Consider the following 26,356-nt stretch of genomic DNA (forward strand, 5'->3'; position numbering starts at 1 on the left):
CCCCACCACCCCCAGCCTCCAGAGATCTCCCTGCCAGGTCTGTAGCCCAGCCAGCCATCTGCATGGGTTTCTATCCGCCCCAGCTCAGTGCCGAGACAACTCTGCACCCGCACTGCCAAGAAGGAGCCGGGAAGACAGCATGTGCACAGATCCCCTGCGCAGGTCCCCATTCGGGGCCTCGGTCTCCCGTCTGTAAAGCCCCTGTATGGCCCTCGGTGATTTCTGCAGCCCCCGGGTTCTGTGCTATTCCAGGCCTGGGAGAGAGGTGCTGGGAGAGAGGTGGATGCCCTGCCTCCCCGGGATCCTCAGGAGGTCTCGGGCCCCACCGCTCCTCCACATTCCTTGTATGGAGAGGCCCCTCTGGGAGCTGAAGGTTAGTCCAGGCCACCACGGGGGCAAATCTGGCATGCCTGGCCTCGCTCTCTGCCTTAGTTTTCCCATCTGCAGGACAGGGACAGTGACAAAGTGAGTCTGATGGGGGGTGAGGCAAAAGGGGGTTTGAGCTGGCAAGGCAAAGCCTCTGTGCTGCCGATGCCAGGGGACAGCCCGCATTTCCTGAGCATGCCTGCCCGTGCAGCAGGCAATGTGCCGAATCCTGTGTGCGAGTTCATTGAATCCCAAGTCGCAGCGCCATGAGATAGATTCTACTGCCGTCCCTACTTTGCCGACGAAGACGGACTCATAGAGGTTGACTAATTTGCCCGAGGTGGGACTGCTGGGAAGACAGAGGGCCAAGTTCTTGATGAGCAAAGGCCCTGAGAACCTGAAGGGTGTTCTTTTGTGGGTTGATCCTAGTTAGACTTGAGGCCACTCTGATGCTGTGAGATTGGAAGACTGGGTTTTACAAACACGACTGCCAAAGAGCTCCTCCCTTCTCAGCATCTGGGAATCCAGTGGGTGGAGAGGTCCAGGCTGGGCTTGGTGTCTGGCAGGTCAGAGCTCTAGACCTGACTCTGTGACCTTGGGCAAGGCTCCTTCACCTGTTCAAGCGTCCTGCTGAGCTGCGGGGAGAACGGGGGTTGGGGGGCAGGCAGGACACAGGTGCCTCATACTAGTATGAGGGGGAGTTTCCAGAGGCCCCGGGAACATGCCTCGGAACCTCTGGCCAGGATAGGGTGGAGCTGAGGGCCACGTGTGGGACCAGCGATGGGGAAATACTTGCCTTATTTGCCTGCATTGCTGTGCACTGTTTTCCCGAGAGCTTGGTATGCAAGAATCAGGGCTTGGTATACACAGTAGGTGCTCAATGAATGTTTGTTGACAGACAAATGAATGAATGAGTGAGTGAATGAGTGAACAAACGAACGAATGAATGAATGAATCATTGAATGAAACGGGATGTGAACATGCTAGGATCACTAAAAATCTTTCTATTCTCTCTTCTTTCCTCCTTCCTTTGAATCCAGGCCTGGGACGAGACCCCACATCTAGTTCTCTTGCACCCTGGTGGAAAATAGTTCATTCCCCCACAGGGATCCCGGAGGCGTGTGGGGTGTGGGGGCAGAGAGGTCTTGGGGGCCCTGTTTTATAGGAGCCTTGAGTCCTCTCGGATCCACACCTAGAAGAACAGCCTTTTGCCCCCACTGTTCCCCCTTGGCTGTCATCTCAGGGGCCGCAGGCGGGGTCCAGCTGCTGCACCCAGGCTGGCCCTAGGGATCTGGGGAACCTCCCTCCCCACCCTGCTCTTCTCCCCAGCTGTCCCCATTTCCTGCAGTGACTGCTAGGTCCACCCCCCGCCTGCCCCATTCTGGACCCCTTGTCCTTTCCTGCTGCCTGCCTGGCCAGGGGCACCCGAGGGCTGTGGATGTGCCCGCCTGGTACCCCATCTACTGTGCACTAGCCCCCTGGGGTTCTGCAAACACACACACACACACACACACACACACACACACACACACACAGAGGACACAGCCCTCTTCTGGCAAGGGTGCCATCCTGAGCTCGCAGCTCAGGCTGAAACATTTAGACCTGGGCCCGGGATGTAGTTAGCACTCGGGGAGGCGGCCATGACAGGGTGCCACATGCCAGATGCTGTGGGGGATGATGTGGACAGAGAGGCAGAGGGGACTCTGATGGAAAGGCTCCCTCCCCCGTCTTCAGAGAGGGCGTGCTGCGTAAGCACCGTGAGCATTGCTGTGAGAAGGCCGTGGGGCATTTGGCAGTGAGCGAGTTGATCCCTGACGTCAGGGAGCTGGATGTGCAGAAGTGAGAGTCCCCAAGGAGAGTGCAAATGGCCTGGAGCTTTGTGGGTACAGACTTTGGAGGCTGAAGAGGAGTTCACGCAGAAGGAGCCAGAAACGGCAGCGTTGACTCAGAAAGCAGCACTGCACAAGGGCTTTGGGTCAGGAAGATATCTGCAGTGTCTGGGCAGGAGCAAGTGTGTGGCGTGCAGGGGACGCACTGGGGCCAGGCGCAATGGGGCCTGAGGAAGAGCAGAGGCAAAGCCAAGAGCACTGTTCGCGCTCTGCTGAAGGATCTGGACTCTGAGTGACACGGTGAGAGGCCAGGATCCCACGCTGAGCATTCCTTGTGTGACTCAGATGGAAAGTAGGGGTGATATTTTATTGTGGTAAAATGTAACGTAGCATTTACCATTTTAACTAAGGGAACCATTCAGGGACAGTTAGTACCTCCATCATGGTGTGTCACCATCACCACCGTTTGTTTCCAGAACTTCTCACCCCAGACACCTCCATTAAGCAGTAAGTGACTCCCCATCTCCCTCTCCACCGCACCCCTGGAAACATCCGTTTTACTTTCTGTCTGTATACATTTTCTTACTCTGGGTGCCTCATGGAAGTGAGGTCATTACTGTATCTTTCCTTTTATGTCTGGCCAGTTGAACATCTTCTTTGGAGAATTGTGTATGCAAGTCTGTTCCCCATATTTTGGACTGGGTTGCTTGTTTTTATGCTGTTGTTCTGCAGGGGCTCTTGATATATTCTGGATAATAATCCCTCCTCCGATATATGATTTGCAGATATTTTCTCTCATTCTGTGGGCTGTCTCTCACTGTCCGGATAGTGTCCTTTTGACGCACAGAAGATTTTAATTTGGATGAAATACAGTTTATCAATTTCTTCTTTTGTTGCTTGGGCTTCTGAAGTCGCATCCAAAGTCATCGTTAACTCACATGTCATGAAGATTGTCTCCCTGTGTTTTCTTCTGAGAACTTTATCGTTTTCGCTCTTAGGTTGAGGTGCATTTGGAGTAAGGACCCAGCTCTTGTTTCCTTCGCATTTAGATTCCAGTTTGCCCAGGGCCATTTGTTGAAAAGATCGCCCTTTCTTTGCTGAATGATGTTGTCACCTTTGTTGAAAATCAATTGGTCACATATTTAAGAGTTAATTTGTTGATTCTCTATTCTGTTCTATCGGTTTGTCTGTCTGTCCCTGCCACGGCCTTCTGAGGTGAAGTCCAGAATCCCAGAATATAGGGAACCTCAAAAGTCATCCTGCCCATCCCTTTGGCTCCAAGCTGATGACTAACCCACCAAAGAGATCCGGCTCAGGGACACATTTATCTTCCAGGAACCAGAGCTGGTAAGAAGGGGCAGAGGACAGAGCCATTGGTGACCTTGGTCTCTGGCTAGGCCCCTGGCTATTTAGGAGTTCCAAGTATGTCAACTGACCCTCCTTCTTGTGAGGACATGGCCTTTGAGAAAATTCCCATGTGCTCTTAGGGTCCACGCACCATTGGGACCACTCCTGAGAGGCCCAAATCTAGGACACCTTCATTTCAGTAAGATGATCCCAGAGCCCCCTCCCCATGGACGAGGTGGGAGCTTCAGGAGGGAAGCCCCCATCCACCCTAAACCAGCTTCACGCTCTTGGTCCTGTATCTTGAATATTTTCTCCTCGATTCCTATGAGAGGTACTTGCCACCCCATGTCCTTTCTACCCCAGCCATCCTAAGAACTGTCCAGTGAACACCATAGCCTGGGGTCGAGGCTCCAGAAGCGATTCTGTGGCCCCCATAGTGACCAGAGAGGAGGGGGCTGCAGAGCAGTGGCGGTCACTGCTGGTGGAGGGGCTCCCTTGTGAGCCCAGTCACCAACTCAAATACATGAGAATGTCAACCTCTCACCTCGAAGTCCCCTGCTTGATGAAACAGGGGCCTGCTTGAGCCTGGTCTCCTCCCTGGGTGCCTGAAGACGAGAGACAGGCACACTCTCTAGTACTCTTGGGGTCTTGTGCACACTGTGTTCAGCCCACAATTGGGTTCACTGGCAGCATGAAGCTTGAGATGCCTTTGGTTTGGGGAGGCTGGTATATCAAGACGTGGAAACAGATGTCAGCCTGAACAGCTGAGGGACTAGCACAAAGTGGTCGACCTCTTTGCCTCAACGTTCCTTCTCAGTAAAGTGAGGTTAAGAATACTATCAACCTTTTGGGAATACTGTGAGAATGAAATAAGATAATATAGGTAAAGAACAGTTCTTGGAATGGAGTAAGTACTCAGTCAGTATTAACTGCTATTATTGATAGGATTTTGCTGGAACCCTGACGATCAGGCTGGTCAGAAACTTCGGTGGGCAGGTGTAGTTGACTTGGATACATCAGATTGGAAAGTGAATAGATTAGTACTGAATCTAAACTGGTGGTTGACACAAGCTTTTACCATATGGATGACTGATGAAAGGGGTGGAGGCTGGCTGGCTGCCTTAGCAGGGGGGCAGGGAGGGTCAAGGAGGGAGAAGGAGGGCACCCCCGGGCCCCTCAGAACCTCCAGCCCGTGTCTCCCGAGGCTGCGGCGTCTTGTACCCAGGAATCAAGAACTGGGGTATAACTTCCTCTTTTCCCCTCCCAGAAGTCTGTTCTCTGTGCTCATTGGTCCTGAGGTCCCCGAGGGCGGGGTTTGCATTGTGCTCATTTCCGCCTGGGTTCAGCGCTGGGGGCGGAGGATGTCAGCTGGTGGCCTGTCAGAGCGGCTCCCGCTCCGCACCGTCAAGGGAGTGATGGCGGGTGTCGCCCAGGGGCCAGGCCTGCACTGAGATCTTTCCCTGAAGCCTCTCAGGAGGTATTAATCCTCCCAATTTACAGATCAGGAAAGTGGGACCCAGAGAGGGCCAGGTGCCCAAGTGGCTCGCCTTGAACTGAGCCAAAGGGCCTTGATCTTCTCCACTCTTCTGCCCTTAAAGCTAGTGCTCGTCGCCTTGGTGACCTCACTGTCTGTGTGCCCCTGAGACACCATCAAGCATGTGGGAGGGCTCAGGAAGTTGTGGAGTGGGGTGTGCCTGTTTGGGGGGGGGGGTTCAGCATACAGCACGCTGTCTTCCCCTCACCCCTGCAGTGATGACCACAGACCCTGACTGCCCAGGCCTCATTTCCCTCCTCACAACCAGGCCATCCCAGCCCTGGCTGTGTGTTGGGTGCAGCTCCATCGGTGAGGAAGGAGGAGCCAACCAAACCCTGCCCCCTGCAAACTCATGCTAACTGACCGCAGGTGGATGGGCCTCCTCGTTTGCTTAGCGTCAGGGACTGCACTGGGGTTGAGGAGAAGAGTTTCCTGGGGCGCCTGGGTGGTTTAGTCGGTTAAGCATTGACTCTTGGTTTCGGCTCAGGTCATGATCTCAGGGTTCATGGGTTCAAGCCTGGAATCGGGCTTCACACTGATAGCACAGAGATTCTCTACTTGGGATTCTCTCTCTCTCTCTCTCTNCTTTAGGGGGAAAAGTCTCCTGAGCCAAGGCAGGTGGATGGTCAGTGAGGGCTGGGCTTCCTTCCTGAAGGCATGTTCCTGACCCTTGCTTTACCTAATGAGCCCTACGGGACTCAGCCTCTTGGCAAAGATCCACAGAAGTCAGTTTTGTGTTACACAAAGTACATTCTCACTGTTTTATGGGATGCTTCGTTCTCCTGAGAAGTAGTAACAGGTTGAAAAGAGATGAACTTGTCACACATCCTCTGCAGATTAAGGTTTCCTTGGTAGAAGGTGCGCACACCCTACATTTTCACGCAGAGACTTATTTGAATGTTTTTTTTAGTCCAGTTGAGCAAAAGTCAATGAAAGAACCATTTTCACCCAACACGTAGATCTTGGAATATTGAGGATTATTTATACTTACACACTTACATGTGACGGGCAAAACACTTAGAACCTGTCTTGCCAAATGTCAACCATTTAGACGGAAACTCTAATGAAGAGCATAGATATAAGTACGTTCTAGAAATTTTGGAAACTTAGCCAGTTATAAAGGTGGAATTTTTTTTTTTAAGGCTAAGATTGAATAGTCTTCTCCGTCTTTATCAATCTCAGAAAATTGTAACTGGCAGCCTTACAATTAGTTCAGCCATTCGGGGTGCCTGGGGGGCTCAGTCCATTAAGCATCTGACTTTGGCTCGGGTTATGATCTCAGCGGTCTATGAGTTTGAGCCCTGTGTTGGGCTCTGTGCTGACAGCTCGGAGCCTGGATCCTGCTTTGGATTCTCTCTCTCTCTGTGTCTCTCAGTCTCTCTCTCAAAAATAAATACACATTTAAAAAAAAATTCAGCCATTAGTTTTCCTTTCTCATCCAAGGGGAGAAAAATTTTGCTTTTTCAGCTTATAAATGATTCTTTAGGTTTGAATAAACACATTTGGAGAAAGAAAACTCTTGATTTGGGTGAAAGAAGGAAATTTTCTCCAGGCCTAAGTGGGCCTTCTGCAGGCTCATAATTCCATTATTTAACAAGATTCATTTCAGGGCAACAGGTATTCAGTTGGGCTGCAGTGTGCATAATGGAGCGCGTCGATGTCTCCCCTGCCTGTGAAAAGAGCACTGTCTGATGGCCGAGGCTGATGAGCAGTTTAATTACTAGGGGCTCTTCTGGGAGCTCCAGCAAAGGAGTGGCAGGGAATCCACAGGGGGGAGGTGAGCGATACCAGCCTGGGGCTCATTAGGCAGAAAGAGCCCCATCTGGCCTTGAATCCGCGGGGTTAGTTTCTCTGTGACAGCAGCAGCGGTACATTTCTGGAATGGCCTCTCTTGCCACTGCCCACCCCTCATGCCTTTCAGATGGTATAATGGGCAGAAGGCACTGGATGTTCCCACTGAGAAATTCTTGAGCAGTTAAACATTGAGGTGCCTGCATAAGCAAGCTGTCCAGATGTCATCAAGGGCATTTGTGGGAGCGGGGATTCTAGAAGGAGTTCACAGCAGACCGGAACGTTGTCAGCCGCTTTGTGAATTACGCTGCCATCAGTGCTGTGATTGAAATTACAGTTCTCAAGTCATGGCTATGCCTTCCAGGTGAAACGTAACTTAGGCCAACACATATTTAATGGAAGGGCCCTTTCTTTACAACACACTAAAGGGTTAAGTAACTATGTAACAAAATAAATGTAACATCTCATTTTGACAGTGGTTTCAAGTGTAATATATGTGGGAAATGGGCCCCCGATTGGAAGGTTGAGTGACTTTGCCTTACTCTTGCAGCTGCCTTGGCCCAACTTGACCCCAAAAAATAACCGCATTCGTTTATCCAGGAGGGCTCCCGGTGATGGGGGCATGCTGCGTATCAGGCAGGGAAGTGCATGTTTGCACACTGCATCCTTGAAAACTCACAAACATTCTGAGACGTGGACATTCTCAGCCCCACTTTACAGATGAGGAAACTAAGACACACAGAAGCTAAGTCACACCCTTCAGTGACAGTGGCTTGGGAGCCTCCTCAGTAATCTTCCTTAGACTCTCTCCATTTCTTTGATAGAGGAAACCGACGTTTCCATATCTTATGTAAAGTAGCTAAGCATAACTTCAACACACCCCTCCAATGGGATTGTTGCCTCAAAGCCCCTCCTGCAGAGAGATCTGGATTTGCCCCTAAAACATCACCCTCCACGTAGCCTGGCCTCCATGCCCCTGCTCTGTCCAGCACCTGCACCGTGATCACTGCCTCCCTCATGAAGTTCGGCCTTTTGAAGGAAGGGGATTTTATTGGGCTTTGTATTTCCACCACCTGAAACTTTGCCTGCATTTGGCTGGTGCCCCAGAAATGTTGCTGAATGAATGAATGAATGAATGAATGAATGAAGCAAGCAAATAAGTGACAGAACTGGAAATCAAGTCTGTCCTACCCCAAAGATTTCCCATTCATTTCATTTTGCCTGGTGCAGGACTTAAGCTTCTCTGTCTTGCCTGCCTTGGGTCTGAAAGTGCTATTATAGTGCCTCGTTGGGGTGGCTGGGGACTCGGGCTTTCTCCCAGTTACAGAGGAGGAGTAGAGGCTCAGAGGACTCTGTGGGAGGGGCTTAGGGACAAGCCCAAGGCCGTATGGTTTGGTGGAGGCAGAGCGGGAAATGGGCAGAAAAACCACTTGAAATCAGGAGACAGAGGTCTTCTACTGACAAGTGTGTGATCCCTCGGGACCTCTGTATCCTTCCTGTGGGGTAGGGGGTGGCCTAGTGTGGCCCGGGAGCTCTGGGGTGCAGGGGTGAGGGGCCGGTTTGGGAGGCTCCTGCTTCTCCGGCAGCAGAGCCAGCCCAGGCCAGCACCCCTTTCACCTTCCAGGTGCCGGGACCCCCAGCTGTGGGAGGCAGAGCGTGGGGGGTGAGACCTGGGCCGGGCCTGGAAGGCAGGAGGTGAGGGACCTCCAGTCTCCTTGAGGAGCGGCTAACAGGGGGGTGTGAGATCTGACAGAGGTCACGACCCCCACCCCGCCCTAGTAAATATCAGGAGGTGATGTTCAAATGTTTTCATCCTAAGCGGGGCTTTTTAAACTGAGCTAAAACTCAGTTTAGATCACGCCTCTGAGATGGGAATTGCTCCTCTGCCTCCGTCGTGTCTTTTGGTGACAAGATGAAGCCTTCACTCCCTCCAAAAGCCTGTGTGTATAAGAAAGACGACACATCACTGTGAGAGGCACTAGGCCGGACACAGGGCTTGGAGCTGGGCCATCTGGGGTCCAATCCCAGCTCCACTGCAGCCCCCCAGCTGTGCGACCTTGAGCCAGTTATTAAACATCTCAGGACCTCAGTTTCTTTATCTGTAAAATGGGAATGACAACGCCAGGCTCCTGGGGATTTGGGGAATCGGATGAGATAGTGGATGGGTCAGCACTGCTCAAGGGATTCTGTGATTGTTTTCCTTACTGTCGCCGGCCCTGGTGGGAGGCCCCTGTCCAAGGCTGCTCCTGGGAAATTAGGACCTGCATAGTCTGGAGAGCTGTAGGTGTCCTGCTTTACCATAAAGTCTTGCCAAGACTTCTTTGGTTTTCAGTAACTCAGTTCAAGACCATGCTGTCAATGAAGACGCCCCTGACTTTTTCAGCCACAACTGATGGCTCCTCATGGTGGACCCCGTGCGCCTGGGACACAGTGCTCTTGCCCTGGAAGCCCCGGGAGAGTTGACCACTGTCTGTCCCCTTCATGAGGCCATGACCAAGGGGAAGCGCTTGATGAACGGACACCTGAGTGAACCAAGGACCAAGGCTGTGAGCAGATGCAAACCCAGACGCGGTACCAGGAGAACACGGAAAATAATTTGGCGGTGTAGCCTGGGAGCTGGAAGGGACCTACCCTGGATAGAGTGGGCTGAAGCCAAGACAAAGGTCCCAAGGGACACTGGCTATGGGCTTTCTTCTCTTTTTCCAATTTTTTTTTATTGTGATAAAAAAAATACATCACATAAAATTTACCATCTTAACTGTTTTTTAATGGAAGCATATTGCACATCTATTTTTCAGTGCGTTGTTCAGTGGTGTTAAATATATTACTAAGGTTGTGCAATCCTCACCACATCCATCTCTAGAATTCTTCTCATCTTGTAAAACCGAAATTCCATACCCATTAGCCGCTAACTTCCCATCCCCCTCCCGGCCCCTGGCAGCCACCATCTACTTTCTGTCTGTGTGAACTTGACCACTCTAGGAACCTCATATGAGTGGAGCCTCCTTGTGACTGGCTTATTTCAGTTATTGACATGTCCTCAAGCCTCATCCATGCGGTTGCATAGGTCCGAACTTCCTTCTGACTTAAGGCGGAAGAATACTCTGTTGTATGGATAGACCACAGTTTGCTCACCCAGTCACCTGCCGTGGACAATGACTTGACCCCATGTTTTAGCTCTTTTTCGTGGCTTTCCTGTCATTCCTGGTTTTTTTTTTTTTTTTTTTTTTTTTTGGATAAAGAGAAACTTCTCTCACTCAAACTCGTTGTAAGAAAGCTGAAGTTATAATGGCCTCAAAAAATAAAGTACATCTGGGGCGCCTGGGTGGCTCAGTCAGTTGGGCGTCTAACTTCGGCTCAGATCATGATCTCACAGTTCGTGGGTTCGAGCCCCGCGTCAGGCTCTGTGCTAACAGCTAGTGCAGAGCCTGGAGCCTGCTTCACATTCTGTCTCCCTCTCTCTCTGACCCTCCCCTGCTCATGCTGTCATTCTCTCTCTCAGAAATAAATAAAACATTAAAAAAAAAAAGTACATCTTAGAAGTGCTGCTGGAAGCATCACGTGCTCCGATTGGGTCACCAGTCGCTTCTGCACAGGTGAAGGTTTTCAAAAGGCTGGGGAAGCAAGGCTCGTAAATTATGTACGTATGTATGTATTAACATTTATTTATTTTTGAGAGAGAGCACGAGCAGGGGAGAGGCTGAGAGAGAGGGAGACACAGAATCCGAAGCAGGCTCCAGGCTCTGAGTGTCAGCACAGAGCGCATGTGGGGCTTGAACCCACAAACCGCGAGATCGTGACTTGAGCCAAAGTCGGATGCTCACCCGACGGAGCCACCCGGGCGCCCTATAAAACTTTTCACTTGGGCGTAGTTTCAAACTTAGAGGCAGGTCACAAGCAGATACGAAGACTTCCGGGATCCCCATTGCACCAAGTCCCCAGTTCACGTCTTAACCATCTTTGTGTTCCTCTCAGTGTCTCTTGCAGGCTCCCTGCGTCCGCGCACGTACCGGCTTAATATGCAGGCACACGTATACGTGTCGTTTCCTTCTGCACCGCTGACGGGTGACTTGCACACACGGACCTCCTTCCTCTAAATCCTTCACTATTCGGCACAGAATGGACGCAAAACCAAGACACGGTGCCAGGGAGAGAACAGGGAAGAATTAGGGGGTTGTGAGCTGGGGATGGAGGAGACCCCAGGAATGAGGTCCCGAGAAAAGTCATCGGTCCCCGTTTTGGGTCCCGGATGTTTGATGGGGTTCTGTCGGGGCTGGCACTGAAGGCGGGGCACGGGGGCTGCTGCCGAGGCGTCGGAGGGGAGCCCGCTTGCTGGGACTCCCGGCCTTGCTCTTGGGCTGCCCCCTCCCAGCCCCACACACGGCCTCCGCCTTAGGACGGCGCCCGCAGAATGCCCCAGGCTGGGGGTTCAAACCTTAGCTCTGCCTCCGACCCCTTGCCCGTTCTCCGACAAGTCACGTGCTCCCGCCGGCCTCGGTCTCTGGGGGTGTTTCACACAGTTCCTGCGCCACCGCGGAGGGGGGACAGATGTCCACAGTTGCTGGGTTTCATTGAGAGCACCGCGCTAGTTTCTCTTCCTTCCTTGGCTCTGGGACGCTCCCTCTGTCCTCTGGTCCAGAAAAAGAAACCNAGAGCTCGTGTCTGAGGGGAGCAGAGGTGGAGGGGCCGCAGCCCCTGCCTCCGCTGATGCCCCCGCCCCCGAAAGGAGAAGCCACCAAGGAGTTGGCACCACAGAAGGCCAACCAGGGGGAAATACGGGGATGGGGGGGGGGGTGTTTGTCCCGCTCATTTGCAAGCAGCTGGAGGATCGGGGATTCCCCAGGGTCTCCCCACAACTGTGGGGAGTAAAAGATCTCAGGTCGGGACTGCCACTCAGTTGCTGGTGACATTCAATGAGTCCTTTCTCTCTGAGCCTCAGTTTGCCCATCTGTGGAGTGAGGGTGTTCAGGAGAGCCACCATGTGGGGGTTTTGAGGGGGTTGAAATCAGTCAAGAATGTGGAAGCCCCCGGAACTGAGGGAGGAATGAGCTCTGCGGGCAGGGCCCGGGACCCGCCTCCTCCACCTCCGTGTCCCTTGCAGTTCTAGGACAGTGGCGGGCACATAGTAGGGCTGAGTAACTGCTTGTGTGGCGCACCCTCCCAGGTGGGGTCTGGGCCTTCAAACAAACTTCTAGAAACCTGGTCAAGGCCTGGGGCCCTGGGGCCCACCCTCCGCCCTGAGGAACTTAATTAAGACGGCAGTGCCTCCTAGTGGCGAGATGAGCAACTGCAGCCTCGATCCAGGCCAGCTAGGAGTGGGGCTCTAGAACCTTCAAGCAGGCAGGGGCCAGGGAACCCGCCCTGTGGTTGAGCGTCGTGTCCCAGGGTCTGTTGAGGCCTCCTCAGTTGTGGCTTCCCATGGAAACCCCTTCCCCACTGCCCAGCAGGGATCCGGCCAATACTCGTTGAACTGAGGAAACAGAGAAGCCAAAAGGTTTGTGCAGGGCCACAGCAGCAGGGCCACCTTCACGCCCTGGCCCGCGCTGGGTGGGTGTTAGGGCCCACCCCCCTGCTGCCGCCGCCCCATCCGCACGGCAGTGTTTGCTACCGGTAACCTTGGTCACCCTCAGGAGGACAGACAGACGTGTCCAAGGCAGAAGGAGCCCAGGCCCGGCTCAGGACCCAGCAGGGCATCAGGGAGGCCCTGCTCTGAACTGCTCACACTCGAGTAGAGGGAGGGGGTTGTCGTCTGCACAAGTATGTGAAAGCAGAGAACTCAGTGTTCAAGAGGCAAGCCCAGCCCAGGGGTCGGGGAGGGAGAAGGGGTCCCCCTTGCACCGAACCTTGGAACTCTAGTAGAAGCAATTCACAAAAGAAGGAATCTAACAAATAAAAAATTTAATTTCACTAGTAATAGAAAATGTGAGTTCAAACAGGATGTCACTTCCATTTATCTCACGGGCATCGATTTTTTTTAAGTTTATTTCCTTATTTTGAGAGAGAGAGAGAGAGAGCGAGAGCGCACATGTCCACACAAGCAGGGGAGGGGCAGAGAGAAGGAGAGACAGAATCCCAAGCAGATTCTGCACTCAGAGCCCGATGAGGGACTCGAACTCACTGAGCCACCCAGGCGCCCCCAAAACTGGCAAAGATTTTTCAAACACTATGACTGGCACTCACCCTGAAGCAAGGGGCGCTCTAGCTGCTGAGGAGACTGTCGCGTCTTTGGAAAGAAGTTTGGTCATGTTTGTCAGACACCTTGGCTATGAATACAGTCTAATTCAGGTTTTCTACACCCTAGAGCTTTTTCTGACATAATCACCATGATGTGTGGAGGACTGAACAAAAAAGACGTTCATTTCAGGCCTCTTGTGGCTTCAGACCATCAGAAGCCTGGGTGCCCAGCAGTAGGAGATTGACTAAATAGAATTTGTCCATGTGATGGGATAATATACAGTCATTAAAAATGATATGGGAGGGGCGCCTGGGGGGCTTAGTCAGTTGAGCATCCAGCTTCGGCTCAGGTCATGATCTCACGGTTCATGAGTTCAAGCCCCGTGTTGGGCTCTGTGCTGACAGCTCAGAGCCTGGAGCCTGCTCTGGATTATGTGTCTCCCCCTCTCTCTCTAACCCCTCTCCTGCTCTCATTCGGTGTCTCTCAAAAAAAAAAGTTAAAAAAAATTTTTTTAACGATGCAGGTTCATGATCTCACAGTTCCGTGAGCTTGAGCCCCACGTCGGGCCACGTCGGGCTCTGTGCTCAGAGTGCAGAGCCTGCTCAGAATTCTCCCTCTCTCTCTCTCTGCCCCACCCCCGTTCGTGCTCCCTCTATCTTTCAAAATAAATAAAGTTTAAAAAAAATGATGTGGTAGAAGAATATGGATTAGCATGGAAAGATGCACAGAATATAGTGTTAGGTTAAAAAAAGTTTATGAAAAATTGTGTCCATGTGTGTGTATGTGGCGGGGGGTGTATAGGTTTCTTCTCTTGGCTTATCTTCACTTAGCTTATTGATTTAAACATTTTTTCCATATGGAACACAGACAATGATGTGTGAAGAAAGACCACAGAAGTTATGAAGATAAGCAGGTGCCGGTGTGAGGGCCGAGGGAGGGGAGCCGGGACAGAGCAGGGAGAAGGAAGGCAGAGAAACCCGTGAGGAGGTGAACTTAAGCCTGTGGTCCGGAAGCTTCCAGTATGTCAGAGTCATAGTGTCGCCGTCTGTGAGGACAGCGGCCGATCTGCACCACAAAGATGTGTGCTCATCTCCCAAAATCTCACAGCAGAGTCCAGCACCCTAGCAAAGCAAGCATCATTTGGGATCTAATCGCTGCTTCCAAATAGCATTTGAAAATGATAAAAGCAATTCTTGTTTACGGTAGAATAAACAGACACTTAATTCAGGGGCGCCTGGGTGGCTTAGTCGGTTAAGCATCCGACTCTTGATTTCAGCTCAGGTCATGTCCTCACGTTTGTGGGATTGAGCCTGGAGTTGGGCTCTGCGCTGACAGTGTGGAGCCTGCTTGGGATTCTCTCTCTCTCTCTCTCTGCCCCTCCCCTGCTCTATGCACATGATCGTCATCTCTCTCAAAATAAATAAACTTAAAAAAAGTTATTCAGACCAAAAAAAAAAAAAAAGCAAACAAAATCAACCCGTATACCTGCATTCCCAGCTCTGGAAACTTCTAGAATTTTCTAAAGACAGATACTCCATCCCTCCTCCACTTTTTTTAAAAGATGACCTTTACTTACTACAACTCAAACATCTTTCCAGATACTAAAATGCTATTTTTTAATACTATCTATTTCATTCATTTGCTCATCAAATGTTTATTGAATACCTACTGCATGCAAGCCACAATAATAGACACTAGACAAGGGTAAACAAAGGAAATCTCTTCAGATATACTCCCTGTTTTATGGAAGGTAGAGAGAGACAATAAACAAAGAGAAAAGTCCCAAATAAATACATAGCAATGTGTGCTAAATGCCAAAAAAACAAAACAAAACAATACAAAAAGACCAGTTGGCAGAGTAAAGGATATCAGGGAAGATCTTCTATTTATGGAAATACCGTCCTTTATTTAATCAATCTCCTATTACTGTCCAGAAATTGGTTATTTTTGGTTTTTCTGTGTAACGATGCCATGATGAACTTCCTCTCCAGCTAATTCTTTGTGCTTACCCATAATTATTTCTTTAGGATACATTCCTGGAAGTGGGATTTCTGGGTAAAGAAAAGTCTGAAGTCTGAATACACACTTTTTATTAGTTTTTCTTTAGTATGTTTAAACACAGTTTTGTATTTTCCCTATAGTTTACATGTCTCTCACTTAAAAAATAATACGCTGCAAAATTCACATTTGGGGGCGTATAGCTTTATGAATTTTAACACATTCCTGCGCGGATCCTGTGCTCCCCAGGACGACTGAGGTGCAGGCTAGTTCCTCACGCCAGCCCTTTATGGTCAAGCCCTCCCCCTCCCCAGCCCCTAGCAAAGCATGATCTGTTCTCCATCCTGACCCTGTTGTCTTCCCCTGAGTGTCATATGATAAATAAGTGGAGTCATACATATGCAGATTTTGAGTCTGGCTTCTTTTACCGACCCTGATGCTGCTTTTGAGAGTCTTTCCTGCACTTGTCTCTGTAACCCTTCATTCCCTTTATCTCTGAGTCGTATCCTGTTGTGTGACTGTTCCCGTTTACTTATCCAGTCGTCTGTTAAAGGACATTTGGGTTGTTTCCAGTTGGGGGTGATTATGACCGAAGCTGCTATAAACATTTGCATGCAGGTTTGGTGTTTTTCCCCTGAAAATGAGTCTCCGTGTCTTCTGGGTCAGTGTCTGCCGTGGTGTGGCTGGGTCCCATGCGGGAGGGGGGCGGGAATGTAATTATGTAGCTGCCGCACTGGTTTCCACCGGCGACGTGGGACACATTCCGTGGCTCGGCGTCCTCGTCATCACCGGTGTCGCCAGGTCTCTGGCCCCTCATTACGCTAGGTGTGTAGCGATATCTCATTGTGGCTGCGCTTTCATTTCTGTGGTGGGTAATATGTCGAGAGTGTTTTCACACTCTTTGCAGCCTGCATGTCTTCTTGGGTGACCCGCATATTTAGATGCTTTGTCCACTTTTTTTTTCTTTTTGCATCACTGTTAACCAAACCCCACACTTTATTTGGATTTCACAAGTTTTTTTCCTGACGTCCTTCTACTGTCCCAGCACCTGCTCACTCCAGGACACTACATCTAGTCCTCAGGTCTCCTTAGCCTCCCGCGGTCAGGTTAGTTTCTCGAACTTTCTTTGTTTCAAGGAGCATTCTCTGGGCTTGTGTTGATGGACCGGGGTGCCCGCGTCACCTGTGGGTGGCAGGCCCGAGCGCCTGACCTTCCATCCCCCACCCTCCCCTGCAGATGGGCAGCTCATGGAGCCGGGGTGAGCACAGATACAGGCTCTCTGCGAGTTCTGGAACGGCACCCGGTACTGCCGCCCCTCTGGCGTTATTTACTGTGCCTGGAACTAAACCAGGGACCGCCAGGCTGAGCTCAGGACAGAGTCCGGTGGCAGGTGAGGTGGGCTGGGGATGTGATCAATGGCTAACCTTTAACCTTCGCCCCTACCCCCGCACGACTGTTTGGACAGCCGTAGATTCAGTCAGTGCCCTTTAAGTCGCATGAAAGGGCCTCACGCCGGCCTGTTTTGTTTAAGGAGATTACATCGGCGCTGTGCACTCTGCCACAGGGTGTGTGAGGCCAGCGCCCCCGAGCACGGAGCGAGGGGCATGTCCCCCACAAAGCAGATGTTTGGAGGAAAAATAGATGTAATCGAAACCACGGAAGATAAAATTACTCAGACCCCTAGACCTACACTCCATATGCACGGGCCTGTGCAGAAGTACACACACACACACGGCCCTCCCGTGTCCACACCGCCCACTGTGCCGAGTGACGGTCACCCGCACGAATCCCCGCGCACAGCAGCACATCCCGTTTGTGGGCTGGTAGTCAAGCCCACAAGCCCGCCCGCTCCACACACCTGTCCGCAGGCAACGACACATATGTTCCCCACGCCATTCCCGGCGGCAGGCTTGTGCCACAGGCCGGAGGGGACGCGTCCCTGCATGCAGAAGGAATGCGCACAGAGGTCTCTGGCACTCCCCTCCCTCTCCTCCCCCACAAGCGGTTTCAGAAGTGCGCTCTCTTGTAATCCTGGCATGAAAAGAAATCACCTAGAGAGATTTGGGAGTCTGCCAAGCGCTTTCATGTCAAAAAACGGGTAGATGAGGCTAGAGCGACGCCGTTGGGTTGAATGGGGGCAACGAGCAGAGGGTGAGGAAGTGAAGAGAGAATTTCTATTTCTTAATTTTTTTTTTTTACATTGATTCATTTTTGAGAGACAGAGACAGAGCACAAGTAGGGGAGGGGCAGAGAAGGAGGGAGACACAGAATCTGAAGCAGGCTCCAGGCTCCGAGCCTTTAGCACAGAGCCTGATGCGGGGCTCGAACCCACAAACCGTGAGACCATGACCTGAGCTGAAGTCGGACGCTCAACCGACTGAGCCACCCAGGCGCCCCTGAGAATTTCTATTTCTTGCATTTCTTGCATTCCTCAGTTCAGGCAGAGGCTGGAGGGTCTTCTGTGGCTCCTGATTAAGAATATATCCTTGGGGGCACCTGGGTGGCTCAGTGAAGCCATTGACTTCAGCTCGGGTCATGATCTCACCGTTCGTGGGGCTCTGGTGGTGTGGAGCCTGCTTGGGATTCTCTCTCTCCCCTCCTCTCTCTCTGCCCCTTCCCCACCACCCTCAAAAGAAATAAACTTAAAAAAAAAAAAAAAAGAATATATGCTTGAACGAAATGCTTCTACTTCATGAGACATGGTCGCTGGAAATATGTACTGAGGACTGTTTGAAGGGCACGTGGTACCCTCATGGCCGCCATCGCTCTCATCCCCCTGGTGGGGCAGGCACTGACTGCTGTCACCGTATGTGTGCACGTTACTTGATTCCTTGGGTTGTCTGGGGTTTACATCCAGATCAAGACATTCCACTGGGAAGCTGCAGATCAGGGTTGTATCGTCTCGGACCCCAGAGATGCGGACAAAACCCTCTCGAGGAGCCTCCCTGCCACGGGAGGAGCGTCTGCGTGGCGCCAGTCCAGAGTCTGTGTGGAAGGGAGGGCAGGGGAGAAGCCAGACCCGCAGGCAGGGGACTTGGACCGGGGNATGCAGCGCCAGCGCCGTCGGCCGGAAGAAGGCTGGCCCAGAAGCAGGGCACGCGGAGTCTCCCAGTGGCCTTCGCCCAGTGGGGCAACGCGGTGGGCACGGAGCTGACTCCCAGAAGATCTTGGACTGGGTTTCCTGGACGTTTACATCCTAGGGCTCCGCCCACGAATCCCGTCTCTTCGCTCCTCCTTCCGCTTCCTTGACGCCCCCCTTGCCCCCGCGTGGAGGCAGCCTTCAGTGCCCGTGTGGGTCTTCTCCCCTCTCCCCTTCCGCCATCTCATCTCCCCCGCTGTGTGAGCCGTGCAGGGAGGCATTCGTGATTGCAAGTCTCTTTCACGTGTCCTATCCACCTCTCCTCCTGTCTAGCAGGGACGAATTGATCCATTTATTTGTTAAACGACTACTTCCTGCGTGTACCTTGAGGCTATGTAGCTGCACACAGTAGGCACTTGGAGGTAGCCGGCCGGAGCGAGAGCTCGGTAGTGTTTGGTTGTTAGAAATTGTTCTTTATTCTTCAGCAGCTTCTCACGGCGTGTCTGCCATCTGCCCCGTCCTGGGCTAAGCCCAGGGTCAGTGACGTGAGGCCCCAACTCTTGGGGAGCTGATGCTCTACAGGAGGAAATGGACACTCAGGGCCTGGCTGTAGACTAGTCAGGAACACAAGCAGTTGAACACAAGAGGCTGAGCAGAGGACAAAGGGGTCTGTATGGTTGTTGCAGTCTGGGAGGACTTCCTGGAGGAGCTGGTGCTTAATGGGATCTTGGAGGTCAGCTGGCAGGAAGGGCATTCCAGGCAGGTGGCTGGAGGTGTGGTGAAGAGGAACAACGGGGTCACCTATAGTCGAGTAATTCGGCACGAGCAGCGGGTCCTCTGTTTTTAGTGACTGTCAGCGGAGGGCGCTGCAGGGCGAGCTGGCCTTGGGCCACCCAGCTGGTTCACCTCCTCGCTCCTCAGCATCGTCTAGTCGGAGAGCAGTCTGCGGGCTTTGCCCCAGGGCCCAGCACCATCACCCAGCACATGCCTGGTGCCCACCTGTCTCAAGCAGTCATGTTAAACCTGGGGCCACCCAAGGAAGAGTGGTGGAAACCACAGTTATTTAGCCCGGAGGCGGAAGACCCCGGGAGGTATGGCCGCTGTCTCTGGGAGGGGCCCTGGACAGTTAGAGCCCGGACCAACGGGCCAGGTATCTAGGGGACAGACACGTGCCGGACCTCAGACAAACGGCCCAGCTGTCCTCACGGCAGTGGGCTCCCTGTCACCACAGCCCATCTGGGGTCTGTGGACTGAGTGCCTGAGGGAGCCTTGGCTTGTCATTCTGACCAGCTGGCTGGGCCACCAAGCCTCGGGGAATCATTCTTTGCTATCTAAATTAGAGACCCAGCCTCTGACGTAAAGCAAAATGATCAAGAGTGAAGACTGAGATTAGACAGCTCGCTTCCCTCTTCTCTGAGCAGCCAGAAGCATCCATTTGCCAGAATCCGTCCATGTCTAGGCCTTTCCAGTTGGCCGAAGCGTGCCCTGACACAGACGCCTCCTCTCCCCTGTCCCCTCTTCTCAGATCCCAAGGGAGGGCCCCGATGGTGACTGAGGCGGGGGGATACTCCACTGGGCTGAGGCAGCGCCACACCCCTACCTGCTCCCCCCCCTGCTCCAGACAGGGCACGGCCGCCCCTGTTGGTGGATGAGACTGAGATCTGAGAGGAGTCATTGGAGGTCGGGGCAGATGGTGGTAGAGCTGGGAACAAGAGCAGATCTCCCAACTCTTGGCCTGGTGGCCTTTGTGCACATGGTGCTGTCCCCTCATTTCTCCCCCACTCGCTTGGGCTCAGTGGGGGGCTGCAGGTACCAGAAACTAGACCCTTATTTCTCCCTGTAGAAGACTGGGCGTTCTCTGCTGCCTCCCCACCAGTGAAGCCTAGAACTAGGTCAACGCTACGGGCCTTTTCTGAGGCCACATCTGTCCCTCCGCAGCCTCAGACGCTGGTCCTTCTGCCCCCAGGATGAGCGAGCAGGACTCCTTGATGATGAGAGCTCCCTGCATTCCTCTGCCCCTCCCCCTCCCTCCCTGGGAGGAGGCCCCCAAGCCCACAGGGTAGGGGGTGGGAATAGGGGACTGACCCGTGAGCTAGAGGCTCACTCGTTAGCACACGTTCCCTGCCCCCTCTCTCTCTCCCTTGCTTTCTCACTGCATTGGCCCCCCGNCCTTGGCCCCCCCCCCCGCCCCCAGTTAAAACTAGGGATTTGGGCTGGTCCCCGCAACCCTCAGGTTCTGTGACACGGAGCTTCCCCGTGCAGCCTGGCCCCTCTTGCTGTGCGGGGTGGTCCCAACCCCAGGCCGGATGCCAGAGGACACGCTAAGAGTCGCGGGGTCATGGGATGGGGCCTGGAGATCAGTGCTGGGGCAGGAGGGGCAGGGTCTGCCCCCCCCCAAGTCTGGCCTCCAGGAAATTGCATAACAGAGATGTTTATTTTTGGTGAGGCTGGGTGGGGTTTCTTCTCTTAAAAAAAAAAACAAAAAAAACCCAAAACATAAAACTTGTTTGTCTGCCAGGAAGATAAATATCTTTGCTGAAAGCCCTTGGCCCTCCTGCCAGTTGCAGTTTGCATAATGTCACTGAAGCCGTGGCTGCGTGCGGGTGCCCAGCTCACGTGGGTGTCATGCGCGATGCCCGNCGCCTAGCCCCCAGGATGTGGATGGAGTCAGGGGACCTGAGCTAGAGGCACTGTCCTGACGCGTCATGCCCACGGCTTGGACATGCCCCGTTCCCGAAGGAGGGCTCCCCGTGCTCTCCGGACACCAGGCCAGCGCCCGCACTCAGATGCGCCGGGGCGGGGCCTGCCTGCTTCGAGGGCTTCTCAGGCCTCAGAGTCCTCTGCTGCCATAGCAGAACTGGGAACACCGCCGGCAGAAACCTGCACACGCCGGCACCGTGTTGAGGGCCTTGCCTGTCGGCCACCTTAACCCCACACGACCCCGTGAGGAGGATCCCATGGGCATCTCCATCCCCATTTTGTAGAGGGGGAAACTGAGGCACAAAGCCGTTCAGTGAACTGTCCGAAGCACACGGAAGGAGGGAGGTTGGTGTGGGGTTCGCACCCTCCACTGGCTCCAGAGCCCATGCTCTAAACTTGGCCCTGAGTATGTCCACCCAGGATGCTATCTGGGCCATTTGCACGTGGACAAGCTACCCCCTGGCCCCCTGCCCCCTCTGGCCTCCCTTCCTCATCCTTGTGTAGATAGACTGGTCCTTACTGGTTCTGGGCGTCTGGGAATCAACCAGCAGAGCCCCATTCTGTCAGCTGGCGATGGCTGTGGGCCCGGGCGGAGACCTTAGTGCAAATCTACTGGGGCGCACGCGTCAGCATCCTGGGGGTGCGGATGTCTGCCCGGCGTCCTCAGCAAATGCAGCACTTGCCCGGAGCAGGCGGGCCCCCGTGGGGACAGTAGGTGGGACCTGCGGAGGGCAGGGGTGTGCCCTCATGCTGGATTCCTGGTGGGGGGAGGGGTCTCCGCAGCTCCTGCCGAGCCCACCCGGGACCAGGCCAGGATAGGAGGGCCGTTCCTGTGTGCCTCTATGCCAGCCTCCTCCCTGCCCCTGCCCCGGGGGCCAGACACAGCTGCCGCATGAGCTTTCCCTTCCCTGGGAGTCTGAGGCACTGCGGTCAGCACTCTCAATGCCCAAAGCAGAATTCTGGCAAGGGTATCTTTCTATCCTTCTAGAAGGAAGAGCCCAGGGTCAGTGGGGGATGGGGATTAGAGATCCGGGAGATCAGATTGGCTGACCAATTTGATTGGTCATATTACATTGGTGCTGAAAGGAGTCCATTCTGAGATGATGGCAAAGAGGCTCAGAGGGGGAAAGGACTTGCCCAAGGTCACACAGCACGTTAATGACAAGCCAGGATTAGAACCCAGGCCTCCTGACCTCGCATCCAGTGTGACTCTGAGAGGGAAGAAGGGCAGAGGATGGCTCTCCCTGGCCCTCCCTCTTCTCTTGCTTGGCTCAGCCACTGGTCTCTGACTTTGTTTCCTCCCCCCTCAGCCAAAGAGAGCTCCCTGGGCGAGCCAGAGTTACCGCCTGACTCTGACACGGTGGGGATGGACAGCAGCTACCTCGGTGTGAAGGAGGCTGGGGTGAAGGGGACCCAGGACCGGGCCAGCGCCGACCTCCCCAGCCCGCTGGATAAGGCCGACTCAGAGAGCAACAAGGGCAAGAAGCGGCGGAACCGAACCACCTTCACCAGCTACCAGCTGGAGGAGCTGGAAAAAGTCTTCCAGAAGACCCACTACCCCGATGTGTACGCACGGGAGCAGCTGGCCATGAGGACAGACCTCACCGAGGCCCGCGTGCAGGTCAGTGAGGGCTCCTGGGGAGGGCTGGGGTGGAGAGAGCAGGGCCTGCCCCCGGACCGGTGGCCAAAGCTGAGACCGCCTGACTGTCCCTCAACCGCAGCAAGGCTTTCTTTATCTCAGTCCAAGGAGAACCTGCCCCTCACACCCCTGCTTCGACCGGAGCAAGGCTGCTTTTATCCACCTGACTACCAGGCCTCTTGCTCTGGTGGGAGGGGGGGCAGAATAAGGGGGGCCCTCAGTGGAGGGGCAGGAAGCCGGTTAGCTGGGTCTCTGGGCTCTGGGTGGTGTGAGCGTCCAGGCCCTTTCGCAAAGGAGAAGATGACTGGGCTCTGCTCTCGAAGGCCCGTCTCTTAGGATGGAAACGGGATAGACCCGCAGACCCCCACGGCATTCCAGCAGGCAGAAGCAGAGAACCGCCGGCCCTTTCTGCCAAGATGGCGGCCTTCTCCTCCGCCGTTCAGCTCCCAAGTCAGCGTACCTTCTCCGTGAAGCCTCCCAGACGACCGTGGTGAAAGCGGAGCTCTCGACCGCCATCCCGCACCAACCCAACAGACCCAAACAACACGGCCAGCCCACCCCCGCCCGGCAGAACCCAGCACGGCTCAACACTACCCAACAGAACGCAACCTAACACACCGTAACCCAATCCCACACACTCAATACGATACAGCCCAAGTCATCCCCAACCAACACAACGCAACGCAACGCAAGCAAACCAGGTCTGGCGCACCGTGCCGGGTGGCTTAAACGGTTCTATCCGTTTGTCTCCTCCCATTCTGCTGTGGCTTCCTGAGGGCAGGTACTGTCTGCTCTTTCATCACTGTACCCCCGCCACCTAGAGAAGGCCGAGCTCAGCGCAACCAGGGCAAGAAAGAAAGACTTGTAGGTGGGTGGACCTCCTGTCCTCCCTCCTTGCATGAAGTTACAGCAAGAACAAGACCAGAGAGGAAGTAAAAACCTCCGAGGACCCAAAACATGGGTGACGAAATCCATGCACTAACACTCAGGCTTCAGCTTCGCACACATAAATGTTGTGCTCCGTCAGCTTTTCCAACCCAGAGCCTGTTAGAAATGGCAAATAAGGTATCGTCAGGCAGCTGTTTTTCACCCACTCCAGTGGGCTGGGGAAGTCAACAGCTTGACAGTCTGGCTTCTTTCTTTCTTTCTTTCTTTCTTTCTTTCTTTCTTTCTCTTTCTTTCTTTCTTTCTTTTTTTCTTTCTTTCTTTCTTTCTTTCTCTTTCTTTCTTTCTTTCTCTCTCTCTCTCTTTCTTTCTTTCTTTCTTTCTCTCTCTCTCTCTCTCTCTCTTTCTTTCTTTCTTTTTTTAACGCAGGACAGCTCAGCTGGGGCGGGCTCCGCTCAGAAGTGGGTCGGGTGCCAGGACAGAGAGCCTTCCCTCCTCAGCAGGCCCCAAGGGCGCCCCCTGCTGCATTAGTTCACCAAAGAACCTTCCCCAGAGCGTTTCTTTATTTTTTATTTTTTAATTTTTTTTTTTACAAATAGTTTATTGTCAAGTTGGTTTCCATATAACACCCAGTGCTCATCCCCACAAGTGCCCTCCTCCATGCCCATCACCTCCCTTCTCCTCCCCCCACCCCCATCAGCCCTCAGTTTGTTCTCAGCATTCAAGAGTCTCTCAAGGTTTGCCTCCCTCCCTCTCCCCCACTAATTCCCCCCTTCTTCTCCCCCACGGTTCTCTGTTAAGTTCCTCCTAATCCTCCTATACGNGACAGCAACATGCAGAAGAATGAAACTAGATCATTTTCTCACACCATACACAAAAATAATCCCCAGACCGTTTCTAAGGCATCAGTAAAAGGTTCATCCGTCTCAGTCACGTTCTGTTTAATCAGGCAGAGCATCCTTAGCACAGTCCAGAAATGTTTTCGTCGAAAATGGATATTGCAAAAAAGGACCTGCAGTTACCATGAATAGGTAGCCATCCGGAGCCATCCGGAAACTGCGTGTACCGGAGGTGAAAAGTCAGGTTTTGAGCCACAGGTTCCAGGGGTTGGGCCACCCCTTTTGCTCCTGCCTGGTGCCTGGTGAATGGCTGAGGAAGGAACGCCGGGCAGCGGAAGCTTTACTGTGATTCCAGAACCTTCACACACCATCTTATTTGAATCAGGATAAGCCACCTCATATGCCTCAGAGTCTGGACAGGAACCCCAGAATCTGGCTTCAGCTCCGCCGGTGAATTGGAAGGAACTGAAGGAGGCAGTGGAGAAGGGCGACATTCCTGTAGACGCCGTGTTGGTGTGGGATAGACCAGTTCGCCCTCGGGGTAGTATGTGTGTCTTCCTAACAAATGGATGGGAGCGCCCAGGACTAGAATCCACTTAGCATCGAAGGAAGGATGGCTCTTCTCGGACAAAACATGGAAGCGACACTGGGGCACGTAGAACATTTTTCAGGTACTGTGATACAGCTAAACTAGAGCGTTCCCTCTGCACATGTGTGTGCGTACACACACACACACTCACACACACACACACACACACACACACACAATTAATTTATGCCTATTTCCAAAACGCGGTTGAGGCAGCTTACAATGAATGACTTATTATTTTCATCTAAGAACAAGAACAGTGTCATGAAATAGGAAGGTAATTATGTCAGACACCTAGGCTAAGAATCATAGTTGCCACGGAGCACAAATTTCAACCCTGAGCTTCCCGGCAGTCAAGGCAGAAAGGGAAACCCCTAAGTGTTGCGTGTCTTATCATCTGAGAGGATCGTAGGAATACGGAATGTTAGTGCTGGGAAGGATCATCTGGAAAGGTCCTCAAGTGTGATAATAAGGAAGAGGAGGCCCACTTGTGATCAGGTGACTCAGTGGCAGAATCCAGGACTCCCGAGTTCCAGCCCGGTATTTCTTTTGGTTTAGCTTGCTGTGCCAGGACACGGGCCTTATTGTTCTGAGACTTTTCTTTGTATGAAGGCAGCAGCAGGGTGGGTGGGACCTTCATGTGCGTCAGACCTCTGGATTGAGCCTGGCAGTGCCCCCAGGTTTGGGGGGAGTGGCGCGGGAGCCCCCTGCCTGCCTCTACCCAGTTTGCTCTGGGCCCATACTCAGCTGGGGGGAAGCCAGGTGCCTGGCGCAGCGTGGCGTTGGGGACAGGGAGGAGGCAGGGGGCTCCGAGATGGACCTTTCCTGGGAAGAAGCTCGGGGTTTGGCCTTGCTCCAGGGGGCTGTGGGGGCCTCTCTCTGCTGTCTGGGATTCCGATCTCCACAGCTGGTGTCTGAAGACAATAAGACAGAGGCCTCCCCGCCCTGGGCCACCCCGCCCTGGCCCCAGATGGGCTGCGGTTAGCGAGGCCCCCGCCAACACGGTTGGCTCCTTGGGGAGATGCCTGTGCTGAGCAGGCCCGGGCCGGGGTGGGCCAGGAGCGGGGTGGTCCTGGGGCGCGACACACAGGCTGGGAGGCTGGACCTCATGGTCCCCTCTCCCCCTCAGGGTTGTCCTGTGGAGACAGGCTGGGGCCCCCGAGCCCTGAGGCACAGAGCATCTGTGGGGAGTTCTTAGAGCTCCAGGCTCCAGGGCTCAGAAATGGAAGGACAGACGGACCTAATCTCCAGGCCCTCCGCCGTGAGCTCTGGGGGTGGGGGGTGGGGAGGAGGGCCTGCGAGGCCAGCGCGCCACCACCCAGCTGATGCATGGAGGAGGCAGCAGACCCGAGAGGCTGACTTAGCTCGAGGGCTCCCACCTTGCCCAGAACAGGGCCCGGGGCTGCAGGCCGCGGAGGAGGGGGTGGGCAGTGCCGCTGCCCCGCAGCCTGGCCTCTCCTCTTGGTCTTTAACCCTCCGGTAAATCCCCGGCCTGGCCCTCCTCCACTCCGCTATCTCCGCGGTGCTCCCCGCTCCCCCCCCACTGCTCTGCTGTCCTCCCAGATAACCCCACCTCCCCCACCTG

At 53.6% G+C, this 26,356-nt stretch overlaps 1 protein-coding gene across 1 annotated transcript in view; it reads left to right on the forward strand.

Moving 5' to 3' along the window:
- ALX4 (ALX homeobox 4) overlaps window positions 1-26,356 on the forward strand; it is a 40,417-nt gene that overhangs the window by 9,199 nt on the left and 4,862 nt on the right. Inside the window, exon 2 of the mRNA XM_077767507.1 lies at window positions 22,130-22,440. Coding sequence (XP_077623633.1) covers window positions 22,130-22,440 — 311 coding nt within the window. The remainder of the gene's footprint in view (window positions 1-22,129; window positions 22,441-26,356) is intronic.

The sequence above is a fragment of the Crocuta crocuta genome, unplaced genomic scaffold (genome assembly GCF_008692635.1).
Source record: "Crocuta crocuta isolate KB4526 unplaced genomic scaffold, BGI_CrCroc_1.0 scaffold330, whole genome shotgun sequence".
Classification (NCBI taxonomy): Eukaryota; Metazoa; Chordata; class Mammalia; order Carnivora; family Hyaenidae; genus Crocuta; species Crocuta crocuta.